Source organism: Suillus plorans (assembly GCF_016647745.1).
Source record: "Suillus plorans strain S12 chromosome Unknown HD556scaffold_22, whole genome shotgun sequence".
NCBI classification, from domain to species: Eukaryota; Fungi; Basidiomycota; class Agaricomycetes; order Boletales; family Suillaceae; genus Suillus; species Suillus plorans.
Genome location: NW_024537406.1, coordinates 79,857 through 98,228, shown reverse-complemented (window position 1 = coordinate 98,228; position 18,372 = coordinate 79,857). Strand labels below are relative to the sequence as shown.

The window sequence follows — 18,372 nt, the reverse complement described above, 5'->3', positions numbered from 1 at the left end:
ACCGTTAATGCCGAAAATTAATCTATCAGATAGTATCCAGGGGGCTCGCCAAGATCCCCAGCCACCATCAAATTTCAAATATAGGGCTTATCAGATAAAATCTTACTTGTAAAACTTTACTTGATGTGTGAAATTATACTTGAATTTCAAATTCCAAATTTAGTTTGGGATTATCAGATAAAATTTAGCGATTATGGGTCATTAACGGAAACTACTTAGGCATGGACTAATAGCTCTCTGTGCTTCTTTACTTTCCCTGACTTCGAATCGTCCTCATCACTACCAACTCGAACGTGGGGTCCGAATTACATTCATGTGGTGCCGTCAGCTGCTTCCCTTGCTTGCACTCTTGTCTCCTGTACTGGCGGGTGTGCAAGAGCTTTGGTGGAACGTCACCTACGTTGAGAACGCAAGTCCAGATGGCCTCTTTGAGCGCCGTGTCGTTGGTGTCAACGGAACCTGGCCGTAAGTCTCTCATATCCTATTATCATTCGCTTGTAGAGCTGAGAACTCGTTTGGTCTGGTACATCTGACTTCTTGAAACTGACATCTCTATTCACTGCAAATCCCCGAAATTTGGATCTCATCATGATGCCTGTCGACTTCTTCGGTACCCATAAAGACCTCCACCTATCGAGGTAAACAACACAGATTCATTGCTTGTGCATGTAACGAATAGCATCGATACGCTTGCGACACTACACCACCATGGCATGTTCTTTAACTCAACGTCCTGGATGGATGGAGCAATGGGAGTTACCCAATGGTATGTGTACTTGTGTTCATTTGGTTATGTTGTGGCTCCATTGCCTGAACTGATTGTCACCGTCTTTTGTTTGATGTCTTTATGCATGCAACTAATAAAGTGTCTTGCTAACTATTCATCCCATGCAGTGGTATACCCATGGGCCAGACGTTTGACTATGTTGTACCCATCAACACCTCCGGCCAAGTCGGAACATATTGGGCGCATGGTCATGCAAACGTAAGTAAACATTACTTCTTTGCTTCTTTACTTCGTGTACCTGCTTGTGCTCTCGAAATAACGTTGTACTAAATTCCTTATCTATCCACGCAGGGAATATATGTGGATGGTCTGCGCACGCCTCTCCTGCTGCATTCTGCAAATGAAACTTATGGCGCGGATTACGATGCTGAGTTCACTATCATATTGAGTGACTGGTACCATCAAGAACACACTGTCCTCATGGAATCCTTCATCAACATAGCAAATCCCGGCGGGGCAGAGCCTATACCAGGTGAGTTGCCTCGTCCTATAGTTCATGGTGGTATATTCATGAATGAATGTTTATTTTTTTGTTCCACGTTCCATTGACTTGCAGATGCTGCTCTCATATATTTCTCCCAAAATGGTTCCTACCTGCCACCGATCTCAGGGAGTCACCCATCCCCGGTAACAAGCGCGGTGGGTTTCAACGAGAACTCGACCCTTCCGTTCGAGCCTGGTAAAACGTACAGGCTGCGCATAATCAACATGGGCGCATTTGCAGGGTTCTACTTCTGGATCGACGGGCATGAAATGCAAATCATCGAAGCTGACGGCGTGCGTTTACTTCTACCTGCTTCTGACAACTCAGTGGACTTATTTTACCGCAGACAGACACACGGCCGCAGCCCGCTGATGTCCTGGATCTGGCAGTAGCGCAGCGTTACTCTGTGCTTGTCACTGCGAGGAATGATACATCGTCGAACTGGGCCATCCATGCGAACATGGATACAAGCATGTTTGACAGGGTTCCCAGTACTCTAAATCCCAGTAGGCTATTCCCTTGCCAGAGCATTCGATCCCATCTCTTATCGTATCACCTTTCAAAATGCTTGCAGATATTACCTCCACCATCACATACTCCGCCTCCGCTAACACCACTAATCTGACCACCATATCCTCCTATACCTTGGTAAACGATACCTCTCTGGTTCCCTTCGCCGTTTTGCCTGCGCCCGACCCAACAGACACCATTGATCTTGTGTTCAACTTCGCAACGATGAATGATGGGACAAATCATGGTTACATAAACGATTTGGTTTATAATTCGCCAGTGGTACCTGCGATCATAAGCGCGCTGACCCTAGGCGAAAATGCCACTAGCCAAGTGGCATACGGGCCGTACAGCTTTGTGTATAACTACGGAGACGTAATCGACCTTGTGGTGATGAATGCCGATACGGGAAAACATCCCTTGTACGTCTTTTCTACCCTACATTCGGCGTTTGACAGAATTAATATTACGTTCTAGCCACTTGCACGGATACAAGATGCAGATTGTCAATACAGCGACAGATTATACCTCCGACGATCCGTCCCTGAACCCACCGCTTGTCGAAGGGCAAGCAAACCCGATGCGTCGTGACACGGTAACCATCCCTGGCGGTGGTTCCGTCACGCTCCGGGTCGTCGCTGATAACCCTGGCACATGGCTTTTCCACTGAAAGTCCACGAATCGTCTTCAGGAGAGACACTTACTTACATTACTATCATCTAGGTCACATCGAATGGCATCTTGATTCGGGTCTTGCGGTCCAGTTCATAACAGCTCCGCTTCAGATACAAGAGCAGGCACAGGGCCGCGTGCCCTCATTTTTGTACGACCAGTGTACTGCGCTCGGAGTCCCTGCGAGCGGCAACGCTGCAGGATACGCGAGCCCAACTAACTTGTCGGGCCTCCCGCTTGGCCCGTGGTTCCAGAAACTCGGCTGGCTGACTAAAGGCATCTTGGCAATGGCTGGGTGAGTTCGGGACTGCAGTATTTGTTACGATATACTGACAATGCGGGGTGGTTGTAGATGCGTGTTGACCGCCGTCATAGGCATCCTCACTGTTGTGTGGTATTCTGCTATGGGAGGTACTATCACTGAGGAGGAGATAGAGGAGGCGGTGCTCAAGCGCATCGAGGAGAAGGAGCGCAAAGGAAAGTTCTTCGGTCTGATTAAGAAAAAGACTTGAATACCTGCGCCATTTGTTCATATTGATCTGGTTGATCACTCTGGCTATACCGTTCTGCGGAGTAGCTTTGTCGATGACTGTAACCACTCAATAATGACTATTATTGTGATTAAGAGGTAGATGCACGTGCAATAAGTACATGCAAGTACGAGAGAAATGTAATTTAAAGTTAAAGTTAGCTTTGGTTTACTACGTCTTCTCGGATGACAGACTTGCAGATGAGTGAACTATACGTTTCAAACTGAGTCCACCCCATTGCTGTTACTTCTCTTGCTGAAACTTTGGCTACTCTTATTAGGCCTGACTAGGAGTAGCAAAGCTTACGATAACACTGCAGTAATCCAAGCCCTGTAAACCTCATGTGTCTGATCAGTGATTATGCCTTTAGATCCACGCTTGTCACCCTAAATATTTCGACATATCATCAATTCAAACACTTCACAACCAGGGTCTGACGTAGGTAAACGTAATAATTAGATGGAATCAACGCCGGGTCACCAAAGGATAATGCTCGAGATAGGCTGTTCAAGGTTCACAGAAGCGCCCCTGAGTATGCAGGCCCATCAAGACAATTGACAACATTAATAAGACAAACGTACAATATATCATACACCAAGATCAGTACAGAGGGGTCACTGAACATAGAATTCGATGAATCATATGCAAAGGAACCAAGGAACCCCACTCACATGTTAATGCTACATGGCTTTTATTTTGCAGAAATCGCAGTCCTCGCTTGCTCGACACGCCGCTTATTTTTTGCAGTAATACTGTTCTCCAAATTCTCGCCAACTGGAATGTTCTCAGCAACGTTCACAGCACCGGATCCAAAATACAACGCCTGCTGCCAGTGCTTCTCACGAATGGCCATCTCAGCTGCATTTCCCAGCGCCAATGCAAGTTCCTTTCTCGCCCCCAACACTTCCTTCGAATACTGACCCTGCGTGTGGTTGTCAAATGCAACCAGGGCAGCGGAAAGCTCTGCAGCGCTCGTGAACGCAGCCCTAGCGTAATTGTTATCGGCATCGCGAGAGCGTTCACGCCCCTTGTCCATACTCGCCTGGACGCGCTGCAGTGCGATTTTTAGGAATCGTCGAATAACATCAGGGTTCGTGATTTGTTGTACGTGATTGAGACAGGTTGAGGACGAAAGACCATTTGGTGCTTTTTTGAGTCCCTGGATGGTATCGAAGGCTTTTCGTTGGGCAAGCACGACGAGCAGGCGTGCGAGGGCCGTTGGACCCATGATACTTTCGTCCGCGATTTGGAGCGGCGCATCCACTTTTATGTTTAGGGATACAGTATACATAGGGCTGCGAAAGATCTCTTCCATACGCTCGACACACATGTATCGATCCTCCGGTTTACTATGATCGAGGTCACTTGCACTCTTGACTTTGCGTGAAGCAAGGTATGCCATCCGGAGTAGTGACTCGATCTCGGCGTTGGTGACACCGCAAGACTCGGCTGCGTGACTGAGGGTACTGACTAGTCTCAGCATAGCAATACGGGATGTGCCTATAAGACATTTATGCCATTGAGTATGTTCATCGAGAGAGACATGATGACGACAAACCTCTATATTCAAACACCTGGCAGAAAGCATCTTCATCGGGCGGCTCAAACGCGTGGTAATCAACCTCGACCCGATCAAACCAGCTTTAAGGGAGGATAGGTCAGCTGTGTAACGGAAAGACGAGTGACATCACCCACCCCCGGACTTCCCGCCAGTCCTCCTCTTCAATTTTCATCCATACTTCGATGATCTTCTCACACCAGTCTTCTCGGGACGTCAGGATAGCTACAGCTTGGGTCATGGCCTTCCACTCCTGTGCTCTAAAAACATTGTCTTGAGGCGTCGAAACGCCTGGTACGATGTGCGACGGCCATTGGAAGAAGAGGGCTATGACCTCACATGCGATAGAATCGACTTGTGTTTCAGGGTACCAAGGTGGGCGAGTGATGATGGCGCAGTCAAAAAGTAAATCTAGAATTTCTGGTTTCTTCTTCAAAATGTCAAGACAATGTTTTCGCGATGGAGGTGGTGTGGTACACAAAAGTCCGTGGGCAGTCCATAGAGCGCTTTCTTGGGCCATGGCGTAAAATCGAGGTACATGCTCTGCGGCTCGTTTTGCAGGTATCTCATGGAAGGATTAGTCGAGCACAGGACGGGACAAGATGGTATAACGACATACATCAGTTGCACCCATCACCATTTGACTTTGCCATGTCGTGTTTGGAGATCGCATGCCCTCGATGAAGAAATCTGGGCCTTCTAAAGTGAATCTGCAGACAGCGGCGATTATATCTGCTATTTCTGTTACGGATGAATTCTCTCCCAGTACGGATTCGCTGGCGAGTACGCGTAAGGTATTGATGGCTAACTGACGGAAGATGCAAAGAGGATGGTTCAGATGCTAAGAGGCACATGAGAACTCGGAGAATTATTGGATCCAGACAAAGTCCCATATATTCTTACCGATAAACAGATACTAATGACATGGTTCTTCTTCATGTCCTCCAAAAGCGTGCGTCGCTCGGTAAGATTGCCAGTCTGCATAAATTCCTCCAGAGCTTCGAGCGCATTGTACTGGCCGATATATCGTTCCTTCGGCTGCGATTGCGACTGCGTGTACAGATGGGATGTCACGACAGCGAGAAACGTCTTCACGATCCCTGCCGCATAGCATGCTCTGCCAAAAGCACTGAAGCTGAGAGGATCGCGACCTTTCCGTGTCTGAGACTCATTGCGAAATCGGAGTTTAATGGCACCCTAGTTGACACTAGTCCAGATGGTGACATAAAGCGCAGGATACGACGGGACTCACCGTATAGTTCTGCACAAACGTTGGGTCTTGGTTTCGCTCTAGAAGCTTCGCAAAGAGCTTCGTCAGGTTCTGCGATAATTCGGGTTCACGTGCACCAAGGACTTGTTCGATGTTATTTAGTGTAATACTGTTCATGACCGTTGGAGCGTTGTGCGTGCGCCTGCAGAAAGCTGATTGGCGAGTAGCACAGCAGATCAGTATGCCAGTGAAAGTGCCCTAGTGACGAATTAAGGCAGGTATCTCTCACAATCAAACCCTAACCCTAATCTTGGGTTTTGCAAGGAAAATAGTATAATAAGACAATAATATAAGACGTCCTGCATCTTGAACTATAAGCCATATAACAGGTAACTAAGTCGAGTACAATAGTCAATCGTTACAACGTGTGGGTATATGACCGAGGGTCGTGAGTTCCATTAGAGTCCTATAATCGAATATAATCCACTCCTCCGCATAGTATAATCTATCTGTGATACAATCTACTTCTTCAATAAGTCATTGTTGGCGAAGCCGAGACGGAGTTGGACGGAGATGAAGCAGTCGAAGAAGCTACCACGGACGAAGATGTAGCACCAATCGGGATGTTCGGTGATGCAGAAACAATGGGAGATGACGCTGCAATATATGTGGCGCTTGTGGTCGGAGTGTCCGAAGGAATGTTCAAGTCGACGGTAGTGGCTGAGGCATAAGAGGGAGACGGGGATGTAGCAAGTGAAGTTTGTGTCACAGCAGGGACAGTAGATGACACAGTTCCGCTCAATCCCACACTCGTCGTTGGTGACGTGCTGGGTGCAGCCGTACCATTAGCTGTCACAGTAACAACCACAGTGGTCACAACGACTACAGTGGAAACATTGTTCGCGCCGGTGGTGGCAGCTGGTGCAGATGTCACAAGAGAGGTTGAGGAAGTGAGGAGGGTAGTTCCAGTCCCAGAGGATACGACGGGAGAGGCGGAGGGACTCAAAGCAACGCTACCAGCACCAATAGAAGTGCCAGAGCTAAAGGGAGTCGCAGGAGTAGAAGCAACAGAGGAACTCGTCAAAACACTCGTAGAAACAATGGATGCAGGACTACTGGCGGAGGAACTCGCTACGCTAGTGGGCAAGGCAGTGCTGGCCTGAGTAGATGAAGCAGTGACAGTAGTGGTCGGATTGCTAAAGCCAAAGGTTGGACCGTAAGTGGAGGAGCCATACTGACGCTTTTTCATCGTATTCATCGAGGAGCTGGCGAGGGTGGATGAAGTCTCAAGAGGTGAGGAATCACATGGGTCATACGTGCTCGAGATAGGAGTGCTTGTGAGAGATGGCAAGGCACTTGTGGAAGATGGTGAGGCACTTGTGGTGGTCTCTACACAGTCGCCACCGTCAGTGGTTGTGTTGCTCGCGGTAGCATTTCCAGTTACCCCTCCCTGAACGCCAGCAGCGATAAAACGTGCGTCAGCATCACTTTGTGTGTCACAAGCGAGACTGGTGCCAGCTTTGGTAACAAGAGGAAGTGCGAAGCACGACAGACCAGACGAGCAAGGCGTGAGGTCCCAGGAACTTCCAATACACTGTGCGAAGGCACCGCTAATGCATGCCTGAGCACCACCTGTGACGCGGTCACGATCAATAAATAAACGAAGGCAAAAAAATATATTGAACCTACTGGTGCAAGAATCATTGGCAGTCATTGTGGCAAACTGAGCATTCAGTTTTTGCGCATCGAGACCGTTTTGTTGCTGGGAAAAGCTCGACGTTGAATTAGATACGAGCTCGTAGTAAGATGCAAGAGGTGCCGCGCTGGCCAGGGAAGCTAGCATGGCAATTAAGAGGTTCTGAGAGAAACCCATGACCGTAGAAGATGATATGTTTGAGTGTAGGTGACTGTGAGATGCAACTAGCGTTAGAATGAACGTAGTAAGAAGAGCTCCTGGCTCTGATCTAGAAATTCGTTAGAATGACGGAAGAAGAGGCTGCAGTTACGAGTAGTGCGTACGAGATGGGGATTCAGGGCCATCTGCCTTGCCTTTATATACGAAAACGGCGGTTGTGGACGCATGGACACTCGCGCAGCAGCTTATTGTTTGAAGCATACATAGTCTATAGACTTTCATTGTGTTCGTAAAATAGATTCCATATTTTAAACTCAGCGATTATACTTAACCGTTGTTTGTTTAAATTTGGTTTATCTTTTGGGACAAATATATTTTATGACTCAGATCGGGATTATCCGTTTATCTTATTATCCTCATAGAAATTTTGAGAGATGCTGCGCCTGCTAACTCGTCCTCTTTATCTCTCCGCCACTCCTTCATCATCCCTGCGTTTCAAACAGGCTCTCGCACTCAGTTCAAGAAAAATGGCAACCTTCAACACTCCAGACTTTGTGCGTATCATATTCAATCAGTTATATGCCCTTACCAAGAAGCTGCGCTATTATTGTAGAACAAAGTCTTGTATGCACCTCTGGCAGAGATCGATCCTGAAGTGCAGAACATCATCGACAAGGAAACTTGGAGGCAGTTTTCCGGACTCGAACTTATCGCGTCTGAGGTGGATCTCACAGTTTGCTGTTATATATATCCTCATATTTTCTGAAACATTTCTTAGAACTTGACGAGTCGCGCAACTCTCGAGGCAAATGGCTCAATATTGACCAACAAGTACTCAGAGGGTCTTCCAAATGCCCGGTACTATGGTGGCAATGAACACATCGACGAGCTTGAGATTCTTTGCCGCAAGCGTGCCCTTGAAGCGTTCAACCTCGACCCTGCAAAATGGGGTGTGAACGTCCAGCCCTACTCTGGCTCTGTGAGTATCTCACTACAATCAGGCGCTCTGTAATCTTGACATTCAATGATTCTCATGCTAGACTGCCAAGTATGTCTGATATCGCTTATGTGTGATCATGTCTCACATTACGTGACCGATAGCTTTGCAGCTTTAACCGCTCTCCTTCAGCCCCAGGACCGCTTGATGGGTCTTGGTCTCCCAGATGGTGGACATCTCACGCACGGCTACTATGTGAGTTTCTTTTGCCACGTCAATGGTTAGCGGTTCTGAGATTCGATCAATTAGACTGCCAAAAAGAAGATGACCGCTTCCTCAATATACTTCCAGTCATTCCCTTATGCAATCGACCCCACAACACAACTTATCGACTATGCAGGTCTTGAGCGGCAAGCAAAAATCTTCAAGCCCAGATTAATCATCTGCGGTGCCTCCGCTTATCCCCGTGACTGGGATTACGCTGCTTTGAAGAAGACTGCAGATGCAGAGGGTGCATACCTCATGGCTGATATTGCACACACCAGTGGTCTTGTCGCAGCACAAACACTGAATGACCCTTTTGATTACTGTGACATCGTTACCACAACGACGTGAGGTTTCCGCTCACAACCGAGACTACTTTCACACTGACATATATCAGCCACAAGACCCTCCGCGGCCCTCGCGCTGGCCTAATCTTTTTCAAAAAAGACGGACCCAACAGCCAGGATCTTGAGAAGCGCGTTAACGACGCTGTTTTCCCTGCCTGTCAAGGTGGCCCCCACAATAACGTTGGCACCCTAATCTCCGGCTATGAAACACAAGCTGATAACAAAATTATACCAGACTATTGCCGCTGTCGCTACTGCCCTTCTACAGGTAGCCCAGCCTACATTCAAGGCCTACGCCAAACAGGTTATTGTCAATGCGCAGACACTTGCAGCTGCCCTTCATGAACACGGTTACAAACTGCAGACTGGTGGTACTGATAACCACCTTGTTCTGTGGGACCTCCGTCCCCTTGGTTTGACTGGTAGCAAAGTCGAGAAGGTGTGCGACCTATTGGGCATCACAATCAACAGTCAGATCTTTTTTCTGTATGAAAATGCAAGATACTGATTTTGGAATCCTGCAACAGAAAACGCAGTTTCTGGCGATGCATCTGCCCAGACTCCTGGTGGTATCCGTCTCGGCACATCGGCGCTGACGTCCCGTAATATGACCGAGGAGGACATCAAGGTTGTCGCTGAATTCTTGCACCGGGCTGTGCAGCTCTCGCTCTTCCTCCAAAAGGAGGCTGGCTCTAAGCTTCTCAAGGACTTCATCCGCGCCGCAACGGCGAAGGGCTCGGCAGGTGCCGCACAGGTGGATGATCTCCGCAGAGATGTCGTTTCATTCGCACGTCAATGGCCGCTTCCTGGCGCAGATGTCAGCACGCTCACGCGTCCGGCAGGTATTGAAGAGGGCTTTTAGGTATTGATGCGTGGAGTGTGTTCGAGTTTATCAGATGTTAAAACAGTCAACGGTTTCTTTATTGCATAGCGTGGGCATTCAACATCGTTCACATCAGGGTGGGCATTCAACATAGTCTACAACTGGCATTGTATCAATAGCTGCTGCATATTATGATTAATGTATTCGCAGTTAAATAGTCGTGGATGGTTTACCTTTAATGTGGTTCCGTGTCGAGACGTGGCTCCGTGCGGACACTGTGTACATTCACTGCAACCGGAGGTCGAGTGGGGTATGAATACCTGGAGTCCCAAACAATCTACCACGGCTGAATGTGCTAATGCTGGTCGACGGTCTCTTCTTTATGACCGATCTTTGGTTTTTAACTTATTTTATTATGTAAATGCCATGTACACCGGGTTTGACACAAATTTACCAATATCGTCAGAAAGAGTAAATATCCAAAATAACTTAGCCCTTATCTGACGCTTTTCGATGCGGTTCTGACTAAAGGCCTAATTAATAATTATTCACCTGTCCTAGCAGACGCACCTCGATCAGAGGATTTCCAAATTCTCTTTCATTCTCACCGGTAACTATTTTGCGTCAAAGTTCAATGTAAATAAATTCGAATGTATGCTCTCCGGATCCGCCAACGCTCTAGCTCGAGCTCACGTTGATGTTGATTTCTCTAGAATTATTTCCTTGTCCGCTACGCTACATATATATGCACGAATGTAATATTATGCTACCATCCTCATCAGTCATTCTGCGCGGACGACATGGAGTTCCTCATGACACTCGACGACGGGGGACATGTCGAGCAATTTGCTCTGAGTTGTTCAAAGTCAATGCTGGTGCACACCACAGTTTCGCTGTTGTGTGGTCCATCTATATTCTCGAAACCGCAAGCATCCGAAAATGTCATTTTGCACGACACGGCATGGTGGTGCGATCAACTGTCTAATTTCTGGAGGACGGCAAAGGAGAAGGCGATACTGTGAATGAGCTGCTGGAGGACGATCACTGTTCGACACCGAATGTGGCCATGACGGTCCTGGAAGACCGGAAAGGAACAGTACTGTTAGTGTGTGTTGTGTAAAAGGCTCACCGTAACACAGAAGCGATGGCTTTGTTACAATTCATGACCGTGACGGTAGTTAGTCGAATGCTGACTCAAAGCGGGACAGAAACAGGGGCTGGTGGAGATGGACACTGTAATAAATAGAACTGAAGAGCGCAAGATCTTTTGGCCCTACCGCTCGATCAGCACACATCTATCCAGATTGCTTAACTGTCTTAACCCATATTTGAGTTGTGCGAGGGAGTAACGCTTTGCATGCCTGTGATATTAATCCGAAAGATACAGGTTCGCCGACCATCGGATCAGCATCGCTATGCCATATAGTAAGTAGGAGAATTGTATAAACTTGAACTCTTGAGTGAAAGACATGGATTCATCCAAAGGTAGCCCATGCGCACCAGGCTCCTTAACTCCTCGATTCATTTACTTTATAACAGCTGACTGTTGCCTTCATCGACAAGCCCATATGAAGCGGTGCAGCCTGGGATGCCAAGGTTGTAAGGGTCATTCCCAGGTTGACATTTGGAGTTGATTCCCGCATACGGGAAACAGATATCGCTGGGGCCAGATACGAGTGCCCAATCCTAGCATTTCCAAAACCTAGGTGAGTGGGCATGCACTGCTGCGAGAGACAGTTACTTACATTCGCTGGAGCATATGAGCAGGTATTCCACGTTCCCGGATTTGCAACAGAGGGGTAATAGCAGCTGATAGTATCACCTGAGCACGTCCAGTAGTTAAGACATGCATCCCCTTGCTGAATACTGATATTTTCATAATCGCAATTAGGACAGGCTTCGCATTCTGCACTAACTCCAGTGCCGAGCGCGAGCAGCAAGGAAATGGCCAGTGTAAAATGAAGCATGGTTGCACTAGAATGTTAACTGTGAGATCTAGCAGCAAGGGGATTGCGCAACGAAAACGTACAGTGTAGTTGTTTCAGTTGCCTGGAAAATCTTTGGCTTGACAATCGCTCTTATATGCAAGTTGCTTCAGGCACGACTGGGGATGCGGTGAGATTCTATCAATCTCGTGTTTGGTGTTATATGGTCCGTGGTGTGGGTCTGTTCGAATGATATCAGTGCGATTACTTCCAGAGGTATCATACTTGCTCACCCATAAAGTTTTATCACACCGTTTTACATGCATTTCCGATGTCCACAAAGCAGATATCCAGTAACTACACAACTGGTACCGACAAGACCAGCCCACCGGTGGCCGCCAAATGAACGATGGCACCCACAAATTTCTGTCTCACCGTTTCGCATGCATTTCCAGTGTCCACAAAGCGGATATCCAGAAAATACACGACCAACAAGACCAGTCCGCCAGTGGTGGTTAACTTGAACATGGAATACAATTTAGAAATACTCACATGTACTAGTATTTGCAAGTCAAGTCACCGGAACAGTCATTTGCTCAAAGTGAGATCAAACTGTGACTCAGTCACTTCCTTTTCTAGGAAGGGGGAAGCAAGGGTCGTCCGACCTGCTCGCCCTCATCAAGTGAACGGTCCCTGGAGTTGGAGTCCGAGAGTTCGATGATCTCAGAAAGTGCGGGATTTGATCTGTCTGCGCAAGGTCTATGCAAACTGGATGCAGACTTGCGTCCTGTCAGTGTGTTTCTCGGATTCAGAAAGTGTCGGGAAGTCGCACGATGTCACTATTGCATCCCGCCCGACCTCAGGCCTCAGGCTCCATCCTGCCTGCCTGGCATCAGATATTTACCTCCTGATCCCTGTGAGTCTCTCATGCTTTCTTGCCTGTCTACTACTTCCCCCGTGTTTGCCTATTTCCTACTCACTTGCCAACACCATCATGTCGTTGTCTGCAGCTCCCGCCATGTCCTCCCTCCAAGGGACTAGAACCGCAACGACAAGCTGACAAGAATGACGATATTGGAATGACGGTGGTTGAAATAGATAGCGGGATGAGTGATGGTGGCTGGCGTAGACGGCAGGGTGGTTTCGATGATGCGGCAAGACAACAGACAGACCTTTGACCGCCCGGAACTTTAGACATGTCCCCCCAGACGTGTCCCCAGACTTTGGCGCGGAGTATGCGCAGACTTGCATAAGCTTCATACAGACTGGTCACTTCCTGCATGACCTTCAAGTTGTCCTCCCGGTCTTTTGATCTACCCAAAAGAAGCGATGGCAAGGAACGGAAGATGCCGAACCACACGCGGTGCCGGGCGGCTCTGCTACCCCACAATATTCGAGCGAGTGAAAATACGCACCATTGAATATCGGTGCAGATATCATCGTAAGCCACGGAAATTTGACGTGGGAGAACATGGCAAGCCGCGGTGGATGATGTGTTTGCTCACGCTAGACCACGACTCGTGGTATGTTCTCAAAACACGGGAAGACATGATACAATATCACTACGTAGATTGCGGTAGCAACAGAAGCAATACCATAGTGATGCATATAGTCTACGAGCGTGCAGAATGGTCCTGTAGCGTGCTCATACAATCATCAATGCAATAGTGCGCCATCCGAGTAATGTGCATAATGGTGGGTACTAGTATGAAAACAATGCAGGTGTGATAGCGAGAGAATGCAAGCGAAAGCAGATGTGACTCACAGTAACGACAAACGAGAAAATGAGAACGAGGGCGGATGAATTCTAGCATTTAGGTGCTAGCAGTGGCACCACTGGCTGCGAAACCTGTCACGCACGATGGACTCGACTCCAGTAAGCTCAGCAACAATCTGCTTGACTTGGTATAGAAACCTTGTCGGGGCTCAACGTTGAAACTAAAGTGCCGATTATAGTACATAACATGGGGAAGAGCATCGGAGACAACTGCACAGTTCAGGAGTTAGAGTTGGTGTGCTTGGTAGAGTACACAACACGAGCGCATAGCATGAGGAAAGACACAAAAAAACAGGAAGCTTGGCCCGAACATCATCTACTTCTTTTCTTTCATGTCCTTCGCTGTAGGCTTTTGGTAAACTTCCAGGTACACAACCAGAAGAGGGACGTACACAAGCGATTTTCAAGGATGAACTCAAGAACCTTCTTTCCCAGTTCCTCTCCGTGGTAGCCTTGACGACAAATCTCTTTCGCTCCTTTCTCCACTGCGACAGCTGTCGGAGATTTCAGGTAGTAGTCCACGGCAGACTGGACAAGCGTCGTGCCCTTCAACCCGTTCTGGAGAAATGCAGAGTACTCGAGGACGATAATGGTGGCTGTTTCCTGTCATTAAGACTACAACCGGTCGTGGTGAGAAACTAACCGATGCCAGTTTGAATTCTGTTCGCAGCAGAAGTGAACAGTAAAACATCCACAGTCTGTTACACGCTTGTATAGTGCTGGGAATCAATGCGGAGGGAAGCCAACCTACTAAGGGCCCGAGGACGTGGGTAATATCACGTCGGTAGAAGTCGGTCTGGCCACAAGTTGAAAGTAGTATGGGTATCAGAATCGACTCCACAGAGGAAAAAAGTACTTGCCCCCTGCAGTAAAGGAATGTCAGAATTATGAGGTGAAAAATTGGCATTTGATTCATAACAGAGACGCACATTCTATTTGGTGGACATGACAGTCGTGAATAATCAACCACCAGATTGTAGACAATGACTGCTATGCTCAGGTAACTTACAAACTGTGAGGGGTTGGAACCAGATGAGCATCACTATATATTGGCGAATACCATTCATGGACGTACGAGCTAGATAATATTGTCTGTTAGTGGAGTAATATGATATAAGACAGGATATGATCAACACACATTCTGCGAACACGTGATGAAGACGAGATTTATCTGGCTAAAATCACTGACGATTGAAATGCACTTACAACCTACAGCTCGACAAAGTCAGTGAAAATGATTGAGACATTGAAGAGTTCGCATTGTGAAGGTCAAACAGCTCACATTCTGCACAGGAGAAGAATGGATGAACATGGAAAATAAGTCATCAAGGGGAGATACTCGACGAACTAAGGATTACATGAGGAATGATGATTCGATTCATCTGTTGGAATAGAACGTGCTTACATTAGGCTATGAAAACGAGTGAACATCATTACACTATTGAGCATCATCTCAATACAAGATATGATCAAGACACACACCACCTGCCAAAAAACAGTAAGATGTGAAACGTGTCCGCATGAGTTGCAAACGGGAAACCATCAAGGCACTTACCCCCTGTCACCAGGTGAGGAACAGCGATTGTCAGGATGGGTTGAGAATGAGAGACCATCAAGGCACTTACGTCCTGTCAATAGGCGAGCAGCAGCAAGGGACGGGGATCATGAGTATTGGAGTTCAACGTCGACACTTACTAGATTTGTCTCGGACTCGTCATCTTACGTAATTCACCTTATAAGCTCGTGTTTCATGTTCGTTCATACCTCAGCAGTTCTTTCTCGGACGCTGAGGTATGTATCACGTTTCTCTTGCCCGCCGCCTTTGTCTTACCTTACTTCGTGTCTAGACCTCACCTTTTAGGTATTGTTAATGTCATAGCAGTTCTTTCTCGGATGCTGAGACCTCACCTTTTAGTTTCTACTCACAGGTTATGAGCCCTGGCTCTTACTGAGCCTTCAGACGAAACTATCAGATCGAACTTCCCTCACGCCCGCTCGCTGCTCGTATAATCTTGCTTTACCCTGTTGTCCTCTCACGATGGTATCGTCATGGGGAAGTACGACCACATTCCCGAACTGTTGGGGTCTGAAAACTACGTCGGATGGTCCACCAAGATGCAGTACGCACTCGCGTGCGAAGATCTCTGGTGTCACATCAATACGATAGTCGATCCTGCAGATCTCCTCGGGACACCGTCCACCTTACCTGTTCCTGTTAATCCAGCCAACATCACGGCTGCTGAAAGAACGGAAATGCGTGATTGGCTATTGAACGATATGAAGGCTAAAGACCTCATCACTCGTTGTCTCAGTCCATCTGTCGGCTCTCTCGTGTCACACTCGCACACAGTCTCAGCTCGCAAGGCGTGGCAAACGCTTGCGGAGCATTTTAATCGAACTGACACCAGTGCCCAGTATCAACTACGTCAACGGCTTGACGCACTTCGAATGAAGGACTCTGCGGACGCGACGAATTACGTCGGACAACACGCTGTTCTCCGTGAAAGGCTTAGCGATTCGGGTGCTGCTCTGAGAGAGAGTGACACCATTTACAGTCTACTTATTGGGCTACCTCATACACCCATATGGCAACAGTTCAAGTCAATGCTGGAACAGCGGATGCATGATGAGATCATGACAGCAGTGGCTGGCACAGCCTCCACGTTCACCATCAACAGCTGCGTCTCCCGGATCACTGCTGAAGCCGTGCGCCATGTACATGTAGGGATCTGCACGGGTACGGGTAACCCGCGCGGGTCACGGGTACGGGTACTACTGGGGTACGGGTACGGGTCGGGATTCTAAGACCCGCGCTCTTACCCGTACCCCAGCTATACCCGTGCCTTCCATAAATGGTAGCACCTCCTGCATCAGTAATAGCGGACGCCATACTTCCCGCGTGCACGCTACAACCGGCACCACCACCAACACCGGCACCTAACGCGCCTTCCCAAGTCCACCAACTCCACGTTCACAGCGCGCGCACCCGAAACGCGTCAACAAGTGTTGACGCGATGCAAACACACGCGGACGACACGCGAAGACGAAAGGACAAGAGAATCGAGGAAGGGAGAAGGGATGGTATAGAGATGAAGGAGGAAAGAGGAACTCGAGGAGACGAGACTTTGGGCACGCTGAAAGTGAGTACTCACATTGAAGACTCTACCCCCAGCAACAACGACGACGTCATACGCGTCACGTCGCCAGCGCCTATCTTTGTGCGCCCAGCACTCGCACCACCACCAGCTTTCACGCCAACGCCACCATCCACGACGCCAACGCCACCATCCACGATGCCGACGCCACCATCCTCGACCGTGCCTCCACTCCTCCTTCTTGTGCCATCCACATATGTTCGAGTCACGTCAGCATTCGCTGACGTGTGCTGGACATATGTGCTAAGCACTGGTGGTGATACCTATGGTACCCGCGGGTAAACCCTGCACGGGTGCGGGTACGGGTCTGAGCTTGTTGTACCCGCCGAAAACCCGTACCCGTCAGAGCGGGTACGGGTTTTTGCCGGGTGCGGGTGCGGGTCAGGTCCCCGACACCCCAGGGTATACCCGTGCGGATCCCTATGTACATGCGCGTGCCATTCATTCAGCACATCCCGGCTCTGAGTATGCAAATGTCACCACAGCATCTAATGCGAGCACGTCTAACGTTAACCCCATCACCGGACTCCGCAAACACAGACATAACCCTGAGGGAGTGTTTTGCACGACGCCCGGCTGCAACAAGGGCGACCACGATCACACGCATTGCTACGGGAAAGGTGGAGGTATGGAGGGTCAAGCACCATGGATGCGAAACAAGAAGAAGGACACTACTGTCGCCGCCGTAGTTACATCTGCGCCTCCTTCAACCACTCCCACATCCTCTACTCCTGCGATTGCAGCCGCTGTCATGCAGACCGATCTCACCAGCCTCTATGATGACGTTTCTTTCGCATCCATCACCGAAGTCGCGGATGATGTTTCCTGTGCGGTCTCGCTCCCATTCTCCACCATCCTCGACTCAGGGACTACAGTGACCTTAGTGAAGGATCGCCGCTTCTTCCACACCTACTCTACGGAAGATCCGGTTTCTGTCCACACTGCGAACTATGGGGTGTTAGAGACTACTGGCAGAGGGACGTGCATCGGGTGGATGACTATCGGAAAGCGCCGCCTTCGAGTAAAACTCTCCAACTGCCTTCACGCGCCGAATGCAATGCTCAACCTCCTTTCCGTTTCTTGCATGAACGCGAAAGGATGGGACGTAAACTTCAAGGCCAACATGACGTGTGAACTGGGACACCAGGGTAACATTCTCGGCTCCATCCCTGCTACGGGAAAACTCTATGCTGTTGACCTCGATTTCATTCCCCACACTGAGGCGCCCGTTGACTCATCTGTACCTGAGTTCTCAGCATTCGTCCAAGCTCCTCGTACATTCGATCTGTGGCATGCTCGCCTCGGTCACCTAGGCCGTAACGCTGTGACACGCTTGGACAAGGTAGCGAAAGGCGTGACGTTCGACTCGAGCTCCCCAATGTCGACGTGCGAATCTTGCATCATGGCAAAACATCCGCATCTCCCATTTCATGCCTCAGAGACCGAGCGCGCATCTAAATTCTTAGAACTGATTCACTCAGATGTGTGTGGACCCATCCCCGTTATCACGCCGCATTCCAAACACTACTTCATCATTT

The 18,372-nt window shown here is 48.7% G+C and overlaps 6 protein-coding genes across 6 annotated transcripts; 2 read left to right on the top strand and 4 right to left on the bottom strand.

The window, feature by feature from the left end:
• Positions 1-186: 186 nt before the first annotated feature.
• Positions 187-3,252, top strand: HD556DRAFT_1364567 (Fet3 ferroxidase). Its single transcript, XM_041302745.1, has 10 exons — positions 187-465; positions 623-766; positions 895-985; positions 1,079-1,259; positions 1,344-1,564; positions 1,618-1,777; positions 1,846-2,203; positions 2,259-2,449; positions 2,505-2,748; positions 2,806-3,252. The coding sequence occupies exons 1-10, from the start codon at positions 314-316 to the stop codon at positions 2,963-2,965; spliced, it is 1,902 nt and encodes a 633-aa protein (XP_041161197.1). The 5' UTR covers positions 187-313; the 3' UTR covers positions 2,966-3,252.
• On the bottom strand, positions 3,253-5,989 carry HD556DRAFT_1364556 (uncharacterized protein). Its single transcript, XM_041302744.1, has 8 exons — positions 5,794-5,989; positions 5,445-5,738; positions 5,161-5,382; positions 4,679-5,106; positions 4,542-4,624; positions 3,655-4,483; positions 3,565-3,600; positions 3,253-3,511 (listed from the first exon to the last, which is right to left on the bottom strand). The coding sequence occupies exons 1-6, from the start codon at positions 5,926-5,928 to the stop codon at positions 3,675-3,677; spliced, it is 1,971 nt and encodes a 656-aa protein (XP_041161196.1). The 5' UTR covers positions 5,929-5,989; the 3' UTR covers positions 3,253-3,511; positions 3,565-3,600; positions 3,655-3,674.
• A 72-nt stretch (positions 5,990-6,061) lies between these two features.
• Positions 6,062-7,766, bottom strand: HD556DRAFT_1269161 (uncharacterized protein). The gene is made up of 2 exons (XM_041299154.1): positions 7,441-7,766; positions 6,062-7,383 (listed from the first exon to the last, which is right to left on the bottom strand). The coding sequence occupies exons 1-2, from the start codon at positions 7,622-7,624 to the stop codon at positions 6,281-6,283; spliced, it is 1,287 nt and encodes a 428-aa protein (XP_041161195.1). The 5' UTR covers positions 7,625-7,766; the 3' UTR covers positions 6,062-6,280.
• A 247-nt stretch (positions 7,767-8,013) lies between these two features.
• On the top strand, positions 8,014-10,432 carry HD556DRAFT_1364548 (serine hydroxymethyltransferase-domain-containing protein). The gene is made up of 9 exons (XM_041302743.1): positions 8,014-8,160; positions 8,220-8,327; positions 8,385-8,585; positions 8,647-8,654; positions 8,708-8,798; positions 8,853-9,154; positions 9,205-9,334; positions 9,390-9,624; positions 9,682-10,432. The coding sequence occupies exons 1-9, from the start codon at positions 8,041-8,043 to the stop codon at positions 10,014-10,016; spliced, it is 1,530 nt and encodes a 509-aa protein (XP_041161194.1). The 5' UTR covers positions 8,014-8,040; the 3' UTR covers positions 10,017-10,432.
• Positions 10,433-11,295: 863 nt separating this feature from the next.
• On the bottom strand, positions 11,296-12,129 carry HD556DRAFT_378923 (uncharacterized protein). Its single transcript, XM_041310433.1, has 3 exons — positions 12,007-12,129; positions 11,723-11,951; positions 11,296-11,663 (listed from the first exon to the last, which is right to left on the bottom strand). The coding sequence occupies exons 2-3, from the start codon at positions 11,942-11,944 to the stop codon at positions 11,508-11,510; spliced, it is 378 nt and encodes a 125-aa protein (XP_041161193.1). The 5' UTR covers positions 11,945-11,951; positions 12,007-12,129; the 3' UTR covers positions 11,296-11,507.
• A 1,866-nt stretch (positions 12,130-13,995) lies between these two features.
• On the bottom strand, positions 13,996-14,595 carry HD556DRAFT_1442168 (uncharacterized protein; the record flags this gene model as incomplete). Its single annotated transcript, XM_041306418.1, has 4 exons — positions 13,996-14,021; positions 14,072-14,275; positions 14,323-14,377; positions 14,431-14,595. 4 exons carry the CDS (start codon positions 14,593-14,595, stop codon positions 13,996-13,998), a joined length of 450 nt encoding a protein of 149 aa, XP_041161192.1.
• Positions 14,596-18,372: the final 3,777 nt, after the last annotated feature.

Excerpts from the sequence above, each read along its gene's own strand:
- HD556DRAFT_1364567 (XM_041302745.1), top strand. The coding sequence starts at position 314 with ATGTGGTGCCGTCAGCTGCTTCCCTTGCTTGCACTCTTGTCTCCTGTA. Across the intron at positions 466-622 it reads GGTGTCAACGGAACCTGGCC|ACCTCCACCTATCGAGGTAA; the intron begins GTAAGTCTCTCA and ends GTACCCATAAAG. Across the intron at positions 1,565-1,617 it reads AAATCATCGAAGCTGACGGC|ACAGACACACGGCCGCAGCC; the intron begins GTGCGTTTACTT and ends ATTTTACCGCAG.
- HD556DRAFT_1364556 (XM_041302744.1), bottom strand. The coding sequence starts at position 5,928 with ATGAACAGTATTACACTAAATAACATCGAACAAGTCCTTGGTGCACGT. Across the intron at positions 5,107-5,160 it reads TGGTGATGGGTGCAACTGAT|ATACCTGCAAAACGAGCCGC; the intron begins GTATGTCGTTAT and ends TCCTTCCATGAG. Across the intron at positions 4,625-4,678 it reads GACTGGCGGGAAGTCCGGGG|CTGGTTTGATCGGGTCGAGG; the intron begins GTGGGTGATGTC and ends CCTCCCTTAAAG.
- HD556DRAFT_1269161 (XM_041299154.1), bottom strand. The coding sequence starts at position 7,624 with ATGGGTTTCTCTCAGAACCTCTTAATTGCCATGCTAGCTTCCCTGGCC. Across the intron at positions 7,384-7,440 it reads TGCCAATGATTCTTGCACCA|GTGGTGCTCAGGCATGCATT; the intron begins GTAGGTTCAATA and ends ACCGCGTCACAG.
- HD556DRAFT_1364548 (XM_041302743.1), top strand. The coding sequence starts at position 8,041 with ATGCTGCGCCTGCTAACTCGTCCTCTTTATCTCTCCGCCACTCCTTCA. Across the intron at positions 8,328-8,384 it reads TCGAACTTATCGCGTCTGAG|AACTTGACGAGTCGCGCAAC; the intron begins GTGGATCTCACA and ends AACATTTCTTAG. Across the intron at positions 9,155-9,204 it reads GACATCGTTACCACAACGAC|CCACAAGACCCTCCGCGGCC; the intron begins GTGAGGTTTCCG and ends GACATATATCAG.
- HD556DRAFT_378923 (XM_041310433.1), bottom strand. The coding sequence starts at position 11,944 with ATGCTTCATTTTACACTGGCCATTTCCTTGCTGCTCGCGCTCGGCACT. Across the intron at positions 11,664-11,722 it reads GCTCATATGCTCCAGCGAAT|GATTGGGCACTCGTATCTGG; the intron begins GTAAGTAACTGT and ends TGGAAATGCTAG.